General features: G+C 33.7%; 1 protein-coding gene across 11 annotated transcripts in view; it reads right to left on the reverse strand.

Moving 5' to 3' along the window:
- Positions 1 to 12030, reverse strand: part of BPTF (bromodomain PHD finger transcription factor) — a 127579-nt gene that overhangs the window by 67195 nt on the left and 48354 nt on the right. For 7 of the 11 annotated variants that reach the window (XM_054573047.1, XM_054573053.1, XM_054573048.1 and 4 more), the window contains one exon: positions 3105 to 3293. The exons of 3 other annotated variants lie outside the window; for them this stretch is intronic. In XM_054573047.1, coding sequence (XP_054429022.1) covers positions 3105 to 3293 — 189 coding nt within the window. The remainder of the gene's footprint in view (positions 1 to 3104; positions 3294 to 12030) is intronic. One more of the 11 variants, XM_054573042.1, reaches the window with a different exon arrangement.

Here is a 12030-nt window from a genome sequence, read left to right on the forward strand (position 1 = left end):
TGAGAGGTAGAACAGAGATAACGTCATTTGAGTAATTACTTGGTTCAATAATGCACCTGATGCTGTCATTACTTCTTCACTTCCCAACAGTATGAGCCAATAAAATTCCCTTTTTGTTTTAAGTAAGTCTGGTGAATTTCTGGCACTTATAATCCACAAATTCTAAATAATCCAGCAGAGTATTTTAAGATTTTGACCCCAAAATATGGCACTGGCTAAATCAAGATGTGGTAGGGCACTGGGTATTTTGCCACTCCAGACTACAAAACTAGTAACCTGCAATGTTTGGTAGCAAAACAGCTGGCTGCACTATCAACAATTTTCCCCTGGGTCCCAGAGGATGCAGTCTGCCCATGCTGAAAGTTTATGCCATTATGTTGAACTATGGTTGCTACATCTTAGGACCATCTATAAAGTCCTACTATGAAGACTTTTTAGACATTGTTTGGTCTAGGCTGGACTTCCAAATAAGTAGAAAGGGAATGGCACAGGGCTTCTAAAAAGAGGTCCTTCAGTTTGGACACAACAATCCAATATTGCCTGAGGGTCTATCTTTTGTCACTTGCTAAATTCAGTGCAAGTAAGGGAAAGGAGGCAGAAAATTCATCTCTAGGGGTAGTAAGACTTGGAAGGAAGCCAGGCCAAGAGTGGAGGTTCTTATCTAATACCCCTTGTCCAAAGGCCATAAAGGAGTGGATCACTCTGATGTAGCCTGGAGGCAGAGTACAAAGGTGCCTTACCCCAGTCTCTGCAGCTCCTTGTTTAATGTGAGAAGGCAGAAGTCTAGACAGACTTTATTCACCTGAGGGCTAGCAGAGGAGGTTTATCTTCATGGACCATGAACCACATTTCTGGTCATTAGATACTAGCTGGGAAACCCAGGCAATCTATAAGGGAGTGCTGCTGCCAGAGAAAATTCCAAACCTGTCAAGCTAGAATGTTTGATTATCAAACCTACGGCAATACTCAGGAATCCACCTCTTACAACAGCCAGCCAGAACTAGGCTGCTAAAGCAGAACAGCCTCCAGAAGGGATATCTTCCCATATGTTTCTCACTTCTCACCCACAGCAATCCTCCCAGAAAACCAATGGCAAGACAGATTTACAAAAGAATGCCCTCTATCAGGATAATGAGTATTAAAGGTATTTAAATTCCTAATTTGGCTCATGGATTTTAAGATTAAGATATGCCACATCCAGACCTAATAAAAAAATAACAGACAACACAGAAATAGAAATTAGGTATAATTACAATTACCAGATATAATTTTGGGAAGCAGGTTTTTTTAAAAAAGTTTCACCGTGTGGGCAAGATCTTTGCATTATGTTAGGCAGGAGCACCTTTGAATTTGAATACACAAGTTTTTGCTGAGCTACCAAAGTGTGAAATTGTGGTTATTTACTGTTTTCTATCTTTACAGCATCCCTCTTTCTTTGGAAACCATTCCTACAACGCTCCAATCATATACTTTTCCTGGAGACATCAATCATAATACCTTGCCTGCCCTGGCCACAGGGTGGGAACAATATATTCAAGATAGACCACTCATATTCCTTCCTCAAGGGCTTTTGATTTGGAGTAGCAGTGGCCTTGACGTTGGGTCACAGACCTTGGAAAGATATGAATACAAACCGCTAATGCCATCTTCCCAGGCACTTGGAAAAAGTCTGCCTGTATTAGGAGAGAATGAAGTTAACATACAAACATATGCAGATCCAAAAGGTGATAGTGAAAGAGAGGAAAGTAGGAAGAGTGTTGCTACCTGAGGGTCTTGTTATCCCTGATGATGGCCTAGATTTCTCCATTACATGAGTAATTACATTCCCTTCTCACTTAAGCTATCTTAAGATAATTTGGTCACTTGCAATTGAAACAATCTAATTAAAACAGATCTCCACCTCATACTGTACATGAAACTATACTCCAGAAGTATTAAAAACAAAGTTACAGAAATACTATGCAAAATTACTGTAAAATATATGTACAATCTTGGGATAGGGATGATCTTCCTTAATAGGATACAAAAATCCAGAGAAACCCTAAAGAAAAGCACTGATAAATTTAACTACATAAATGTGTAAAAATTTCTGTACAAGATAACAGTTAAAAACAAGCAATGACTACATATCTATATGTGTAAAATAAAAGACTAATAGCTATGATACTTTATAAAGCATTCCTAAAACTCATTAAGGAAAAATATCCAAACTCAATAGGAAAAAATTTAGCAGACTGTATGAAGAAGCAATTCACAGAGAGTTGAACACACACATGAAAAGAAATTGGAACAAATTAGTAAGCAGGGATCTACAAATTTTAAAATGAAATACTTTTTCATTGGCAAAAATGTAAGAGATTGATGATGCTGACTTTAGGTCACAGTATGAAGAGATAAACAGGTATGTAAATTGTTGACATAAATCACTTTTATTGTACAATGAAGCAGTAGCCATCACTACTTTAAGATGCACCTAACCATGTGACCCAGCAATCCTACTTACTGTTTCTATACTGCCAAACATACTTACATTAAGTACACAAAAATAATGTTGAGGATGTTAAAAACCACCACTCTATGTAATAATAAAAAAAACTGTTAACAGTCTAAATGTTCATTACTGAAGAAACAGTAAATGAATATGGTTTGTCCATACTGTGGATACCATGCAGCAGTTAAAAAAGAATGAATTTAATTTATAACATGAAAAGATCAACTACATGTATTACTGAGTGAATAAAAACAAGATGCAGAACAATACATGCAAAATGATCCTGTTTAAATTTTTTAAAAAAGCTTTTTGTAAACATACATACATTAATGAAACTGCATGGAGAAAGATAAAAATGTTACACACCAAACTGTTGATGGGGGTTACCTCTGGGGAAAAGGGTGTGAAAAACATCTATTTTTCCTAGGTGCTTTTTGGATTTTTGAAAAGAAAAATAATGAATGCAAGTGTTACTCATGTTTAAAAAAAGAAATGAGAAAAAAAAAGGAAAAGAAAATCTAAATCTTCCCACCCCCATCAAACCTTCATTTAAAAAAATTAAAAATTTTAAAAAAATTAAAAGCTTGCTTTAATGTATGAAGTGTATTCTTACCTATCTCTTCTTGAATAGAGACAGGTGTAAGAGACTCTCTTTCTCCATTTTCAGGATCATCAGCTGCCTTAGCAGATTCACTCTGGGAAGAATTTAGTTCACTGCTGCTGTTACTGTTTTCCAGATTAGGCTGAATGGAGGTAGTGGTAGCACTAGTGTTACTGCTGTCACATGTCTTGTTAGGTTCTTCTAGAAAAATAGAATACCTGATTTTTAAATTGGAAATCACATAAAAAATAACTAATTGTCAGAAAAAAAACATTTTATTGTTTTAGGACTGCATTACTTTAAAAAGAAAAGCTGCTCATGTATGAATAATGCAGTGTATAAAAAGAAATTTATAAGCAATACCCCATGAATTATTTTTTAGGTCTCCCATGCTATTAACTCAGACTTTTATTATTTTAGTCTACAGTACAAAGCGGACAATTTTTCAGATATACCCAGAGCTGAAGAATAATAAAGCGATATAACTATCTCAAAAAAACTTATGATATACCAGATACTGCATAAGTTTCGGGGTTTTTTTTAATCATCTCTCAAAATATGAAATTTATGTTCTTACTTTTCAACAAGTATCCGAACAGTATTAGAAACAGATTTAAACAGGATTCTTTACCTCTAAAATTTCCTGCCTGAATTCTATGCCTTCAAATTACCTAAAAGGTCATACCTAAGTGACTGTTAATTTTAAGAACTTAATAGTATCACTACAAGAATAGCTCCTGAAAGTGTATCAAAATGAACACTATTCATGAACTGATAGCCTAGATCTTCCCATTCCCATCGTAATTCAGAAACTTAAATCCCTCTAAGCATTTCACTGCCACCCACAAGATACTCTTTAAAACAATCACCTAAATTAAAAAGTGGTCAACAGTAAATCACAAAGGCTACCTCCAATACAGTAAGCTCCTAAATATTTTTTGAGGGGAAAAAGACCCAACAATTTGATGGAAAAATGAGAAATTATATAAACAGTCACAAAAGAAATAAAAACCGGTCTTTATACCAAGAGAAATGCAAACTAAAACTACATCGAGAAACAACTTCTCAACTATCAGACTGGCAAAATTCCAAGTCTCACAATACACTCAGGTGGAGAGGCAGTGGGAATGAAAAATGGTACACAGTTGAGTAAAAGCTCCTAGAAATAGCTTATCTAGAAAAATATCTAGAAAAATTATCTAGATAATCTAGATTATCTAGAAAAATTACACATGCATTTACTTTTCAGCAATCCCATGTCCTGAAACCTATCCCAAAATACACTGGCAAAAACACGAAATCATTTATTTACAGAGCTATTCATTGCATCATTACTTTTAATGGCAAAAGACAGAAACAAACAAAATGTCTGTCAATAGAGCACTGGTTGAATAAAAGATGATACATTCAATGAAATATCTCATACCATAACAAGGATTGAGGAAATCACAGTATCTATTTATGTAATGATCTCAAAATTAAATGTAAAAAAAGGGCATGTATCAGCATTTGTAGTATGCTAACTATTGTGCAAGAAGGGGAAAGAAATATGAATTTGTAAACACATTTTGCTTTTATTTTTTAAAAAATGGAAGAATAACCAGAATGGTACCCATAAGGGATGGGAAGGATCTGGATACCTAGAGAGGGAAGAGGTGGAAGTGAAAGTTCTCTGCACACATACAGTTACATAGTTTGACCCTGGAATCATGTAAATGTTTTACATTTTTTTAAAAATTTAAATTATAACAAACTGAAACAAATAAACCCTGAGCATCAAGTTGTTGGTATAAACACAATTATTTCAAGTGACTTTGTAACACAGTATTTTGACTATACATCCTTATTAGAAATATAAGGATAAATAAGAACTACAAAAAATCCTCACTGCCACTAAGTAGCCTTATTATTAGCAATAATATCAGTATTAGGATATTACTATAATTTATAAAATCATTTATTACTATTTTAATGCACATTAATAATATATTATTATTAATGAATATCTTATCAGGATAAAGCCAATATATAATCAAGTTACTATATTGTTAGGAACTAAGGCTTTCAAGGTAAGGGAAAAGAGATACAGGTATCAAAACAAAAAAACCTAGTATACAATCCTCAATCTGAATTTAAAATGTCAATGTGAATCAATGGTCTTTTTCTCTTAAAAATAGGTATTTTCTAATACTACCCACCAAAAAACCTGAGAGGCAGTGAGAGCCCAAGAGCAATAAGTACTCTGAAGCCCAGAATGCAGTCTCAAAATAGCATTTTCCACTAAAAGAAACCAGGGCTTCTTGGAGGAATGACTGATTCCAGGTCTAGGGCAGAAAACGTGTAAGATAAGCATCAAACATTTTATTCTGCCAAAAAGCAAGGAAGCTACGTAAGACTACTGGTGTCATGGCAAAAGGACTCAAAAGCCAACATGAAGGGGCTCCGTCGGTTAACGTAAGCAAAATGAATGGTAACTACAACCAAAAGAAAATGAATATATGAAGACCCATGAGTTCAACGGATACTTAAAATAAGAAAGCCAAAAGTCCTCCCCGCAAAGTCCGTAACTCATGAATCACCACTGAAGGTGACTGGACACCAATTACAGACTCTGAAAATTAGAATTGAAGAGAAATAATTAAGCATTTAATCCTGTTCTAACTATATTTCAAGGTATTCAAATACAAATAACCTTAGTTAATGAGGGAAAATTCTTTACAGAATAATTCTAGTTTAAAAAATAGAAAAAAGAATTAGAAATCACCATATTATAATCTCTACACAGGTAACGATTCTGGGAAGATCATCAATGGCGGAGAGGTTAACAGGGAACTTTACAATGTTACCACCTGAACTGATCAATCTTAGCATTCGTAAAGGCAAAACAGACATCACGAGCTTTTGATGTGATAAAATATATAATAGAACAGAATTATGAAGTATTCTGGCCAAAAATAGTTGAAAATGAAATGAATCAAAGCTTCAGAACAAATTACCACCAAGAGGAAGGAAACAGACAAATCCTGGATGGGGGACATTCCATAGGAGGACACATTATGATTCTTCAATAAGTCAACAGCATGTGAAAGAAAAAAGTCAGGGAAGAGGGAAGCACTTTAGATTAAGAGATGCAGGAGATATAAAACCAAATGTCGTGTTATACGAGGACCTTTTTGAAGTTATTTCAAACACAGCACATGTAAAACAAAACAACATTTTTAAGTGAGGAAATTTAAACTGATTAGATATTGAGAAACTGTTACCAATTTTATTAAAATGACAATGGCACTGTAATTATGTAAAACAGTGTCAATATTCTTTAGAAGTGTATGCAGGATTGATATAACATAATGGTTGGAATTTGCTTTAAAATACTGCAGTAGAAAACAGCTCAAATTCACATCAACAGGAAAGGGAATAAACAAACTTTGGTATAGTTACATGGAGGAATTATTATAAAGCAAGCAGTTAATATGAAAGAACTCCAGCAACATACATTATATTAGTAATATAATATAAAGTGAAAATATAAAGTTCCTAAAAATTTCACTTAACACAATACACTTAATAAAATATACTTAACACAATACACTTGCTGTAAAATTTACAATAACAAAAACAGAAATAAATAGTTTTTAGCAAATCATATAGCTCAACTCAATATGGCAAGAGTATGTGGGTTACATATCACTTTGACAATCAGTTATCAACAGTCACTCCTATCGGGTTTCCCCTATAAGAAGGAAAGAAGGTATTAGTGAACACAGGATTCAGGATAACAATGACTTCAGGTAGGGGAGCGGGAGGCAGAAGATGGAACAGGGGAGATGGTTAGATGCAGGTTAGTTTAAAAGCAGGACGACTTTGCTTTTTGTTTTGGGTGATAGGTTCCTAGGTATTTATGTCATTATTAAAGACAATTTTGAGTCTGAATGAATAAATTAAGAAGGACTATGCAAGGAATAGTGATAAATGCAATTAACTAAGGATTTTGATATAGCTAATACTGTACTCCTGAGATCAAAGGGGAGAAATTTTTTAAATCTAAGCCAAAAACAGGAAAATAAATGCATTTTAAAAAAGCATGAGTGAGGCAAAAGAAAATCTTGATAATTTTTTAAATCTACATGTTAGATATAGTCCATTATACTATTCTCTTAACTTCTGTGCACGCTTAAAATTTTTGATAATAAGACCATTTTCTATGAAAGATATAAATGGCAAATTTAAAATTTCAGGACTACAATCAACTAACTCATGTAGGAAAAATACATGTAACTGGAAGAGGTAAGTCATACAAATTACCTGAGAGACCTCACTAATCATTCCTTTTACAGCTATAGATCTAGATTTCTAAAGTGTAGGATACTTAATTTATAATTGTCTAAACATCTCAAATAATAAAATATATAATGATAATGATATCCCCTCATTTATAAGTTCAGAGTGCATTTTCTGATAGAAATATATTTTTAACATATATCAAGTTATAGACCTGCCTACAAATACTTTTTAAAACATAGTATACATAAGTTTGGTTTTAACCAAGAAAATAACTCTGGGATTGGAACCTAAAGAGATTCTGACTACAAGGGATTGACTGTGGGAGTCAGGGAGGGGAAGGTTGGGCTGGGCAGAGGAGTGGCAAAGGGGTAAAAAACTGGGACAACTGTAATAGAGTAACGATTTTAAAAAAAGATTCTGTCCTGGCTGGTGTGGCTCAGTGGACGGAGCGCCAGCCTGAGAACCGAACGGTCATAGGTTCAATTCCCAGGCAGGGAACATGCCTGGGTTTGGGGCCAGCTTCCCAGTAGGGGGCACTCAAGATGCAATCATACACTCAGGTTTCTCTCCTCTTTCTCCCCACCCCTAAAAATAAATAAATAAATAGAGTATTTTAAATAAATAAGTAAGAGATTTTGGCTATATATAATCCTAAAACACTTTATAGCCCTCCCTGGTAGGATTCAGTGGGTTAGGCATCCTGCAAACCAAAAGGTCACCAATTCATTCCCGGTCAGGGTACATGCCTGGGTTGCAGGCTGGGCACCCATTTGGAGGCATGCAAGAAGCCATGATTCTCTCCCTCTCTTTCTCGCTCCCTTCCTCTAATTGTTTAAAAAAAAACTTTGTAGAAACTTCTCTGCTATTAGGGAGATAATGGTACTGCAAAAAATAATAGGCAATCAATCTCCTACCTAGGTATTCTGATCTAAAAAAAAAAACTAACCCACTGAAAGCAAACTGAATTCAGAGTGTATCCTTTTAATCTTTCAAGGTGTTACTGAGCTGAGGACTACCCTAAACTTTGTTAATTTGTCCCAAGTTAATTTAAGTGGAAAACTGTTTTCCTCCATTTTGGTTGAGAATACTGATTTTTTAAAAAATTATAGTTCTAGAACTCTTTACCTCTTTACTTAATTAGGCTACAGGATTAAGGAAATCTCCAGCATTTGCTTCAAAACACCACAAAAAAGGTATCACCTTCCAACATGCACACTTTAATTCTCAGAGTCCAAATGTTCTAGTCCCACAGCAAATAGTACAAGTTTTGTGTTTACAATACTATTTTCCTTGGACATGACAAACACTGTAAATTAATAAAAACAGAAAAATTTTTAGATTTATCCCTCAAACCAAAATTATATGTAGATCTTGATCTTCACTTTTGAACATAAACACCAAAGCCTAAAAAAAACCCCAAAAATTTTTAAGAAAAAAACTACAAGGAGAAAAAAGTAATTTTCCACCTGACAATAAAAGGAAATTTTTTAAAACAAAACACACGAGGTAAAATAAATAACCAGAACAGGTATAACTAGAAACTAAAATAAAACACATTAAAAATAAAAAGAAATGAGTATTTAACTGCAGAACCTTCAAAAGTCATTACTGATCAAATCAGTGAGGTAAATATGTATGGGCAATATATTAGTTCAGCATTCAGTATAAACAACTTCTTAGGCACTGAATTTCTCTTGCAGTATAATTCAAAACAAAAGCACAGTATTATATTTTAAGATGCTGTTATCCCAAAAAGGTAAAAAGTCAATAAGGTTAAAATCCATAAGTTCTTGCAGTTCAATTTTACACATGTTAAAGTTTCATGACGTTCATGGAAATATTTTCAAAGCAATTATATATAGTTATAGAAATAAAGTTTTATCTACTGCTACTATTTTCCTAATCCCAGGCATGAAATCTAGAGGCATAACTTAAATAAAACAAACGTTGTCTGCATTATATGTTTAAATACAAATTCTCATGGTAGATTTGAGTTTAAGATGCTACAAAGACATGTGTCCCTTTTTCCCTTAATAAATTTAAAAATAAATTCAGGTACAACAAGCTTCTAATCTAAATGCCAGGACAAAAATGTAAGTCTGAAATTAAGCCTTTTGACAACTACAAAGAAGTTGTACTGGATAAAAAACAACACTTGCTATATGGGGTTGTTTGGGGCAATATATGCATGTTCATAGACTAAAATGAAATGTCTGTAATGTAGATGAAGGAAAAAAAACTGAGCAAAAAGTATTAGGAGAGTAACTTCTTAAAGTGATGTCCACTAACCTTTCCCCAAATATGGCCCAACTTTTCAGTTTAATATTCAAGCTTAGCCACATAAAATCTTTGTGATCACTATTCATACCCAGTATGAAATCTGCCCATTTTTCTTATGCTCCTCACTCGTACAGATTTTTAGACCACACATTTCTAATTTTTCCTTTACATAACGTCATTTATCATATTACATGAAAATAACAGTGCTGTCTGACTAGACTTAAAAAGATATAGCTTGAAATAATGTGTATTTCAAAAGAAATTCTAAAGTAGATATATTTCTACAGATTTTTCTGAAGATGGATTTCTAAAAAGATTTAAAATTCCCAGATTATTTAAAAGCTCCTTCTATTCCAGAGAAGATATACAATACAAACACTAATCAAAAGTAAGCTGTGGTAGCTTAGAAACACTATTAAAAATAGCCTGGCCTGGTGTGGCTCAGTGGATTAAGTGCCAGCCTGCAAACCAAAGGGTTGTCAATTTGATTCCCAGTCAGGGCAAATGCCTGGGTTGCAGGCCATGTTCCCAGTAAGGGGGTGCTCGAGAGGCAACCACACATTGATGTTTCTCTTTCTCCCTCCTTCCCCTTATCTCTAAAAATAAATAAATAAAATCTTAAAAAAAAAAAAAAAGGTAAAGGATATATCACTATAATAAAATTAAGGTAAAGGATATATCACTATAATAAAATTAAACAAGAAAATAGAAAAATTATGAGCAACTAGTACTATAACCTAAAACTATATTATGCAAACAGTGAAAAATTTAAAAGAGAAAAAGGGATCTCTACATATATAGTTAGAAATAATTTAAAAGTATCTTGAAGAGAGGGGAAAAAACGTAGCAAGGATATAGATTTGAACAACACATTACAATACCTTGATCTAACTGTCCTACACTGTACCCAACAACTAAAAATAAATATCCTCTTCTAGTGTATATGAGACATTTAACAACATTAACCAAATGCTGGACTATAAAACAATCCTAAACAAATCACACACAGAATGTTCTCTGACTACAGTGGGTTAAACTAGAAATCTATAATAGAAGGATAACAAATAATCTCCAAATGTTATGGTATTAAGCGATATACTTCTATATAAGCAATGGGTTAAAAAAAATAACAATAAAGCCACACCATAATGAAAATTAGAAAATATTTTAAACTGAATGATAAAGACAATATGACATTATGAGATGCAGCTACAGCAGTACATAGAGGGAAACAAACAGCTTCAACAGCAGACATAGAAAAAAGAAAGAAAATCTAAAAATCAAAGTGTCTGTCTCAAGCAGTTAGGAAAAAAATAAGAGGGTTTAGGAAACTTTTGGAGGTGATAAATATGTTTATGCCATTGATTGTGGTGGTGGTTTCATGATTGTATATTTATCTCCAAATTCATCAAATTGTATATTAAATATGTACAGCTTTTTCTATGTTGATTATACCTCAATAAAGTAGTTTAGCCCTAACTGTTGTGGCTCAGTGGATTAAGTGCCAGCCTAGGAACCAAAGGGTGGCCAGTTTGATTTCAGGTTAGGGCACAGGCCTGGGTTATGAGCCAGGTCTCCAGTTGGAGCCATGGGAGAGGCAACTGATTAATGTAGCCCTCACAGATTTTTGTTTCTCTCCTCCTCTTCCTCCCTCCCTTCCCCTCTGTCTAAAAGTAAATAAATAAAATCTTTAAAAAAAAGTGGTTTTAAAAAATTGTGTGTGGGGGACGTGTTTAAAAGCCACAAAAATGCAAAGGAGGGAATTAATAAAGATAAATAAACTAGAAAAAACATGCAGTGGAGAGAATCAACAAAGACAAAAGTAACTTTTTAAAGACAAATAAAAGTTAAATAAAAAAAACTTAAAAGTGAGATGATTAAGACAGAACAGGTAACCAATTTCTGGACTGAAAAGAGACGGTATCACTATAGATGCCATAAACATTAAAAAGATGGTATGTTTTATGGCAATAAAATTAAAAATTTAAATGAAATGGGGTAGATTCCTAGAAAAGTGTAATTTATTAAACTGATATGAGCAAACAGAAAATATGAAGAGTCCACTATTACCAAAGAAATGAAATCTACAATGAGTAACTTTCCCGTAATTAAAACTCCAGGACCAGATGGCTTCAACAAACATTTAAGGCATAACTAACACCAACCCACAAAACTCTTGCAGACAAGGATAAATGGGAACTTGTTCCAACTCATTTTATGAGACCAGCACAATCCTGACACTGAAGGCTGGCATGGACATTATCAGAGAAGGAAAACTGTAAGCCAACCTCACTCATGAAAGTAGATACAAAAATCCTAAACAAAATAATAACGTGGATGCAACAATAGATAGGAATGAAAATATATCACACCA

The sequence above is a fragment of the Pteronotus mesoamericanus genome, unplaced genomic scaffold (assembly GCF_021234165.1).
Source record: "Pteronotus mesoamericanus isolate MK-2021 breed Mesoamerican mustached bat unplaced genomic scaffold, CSHL_Meso_final contig_246, whole genome shotgun sequence".
Classification (NCBI taxonomy): Eukaryota; Metazoa; Chordata; class Mammalia; order Chiroptera; family Mormoopidae; genus Pteronotus; species Pteronotus mesoamericanus.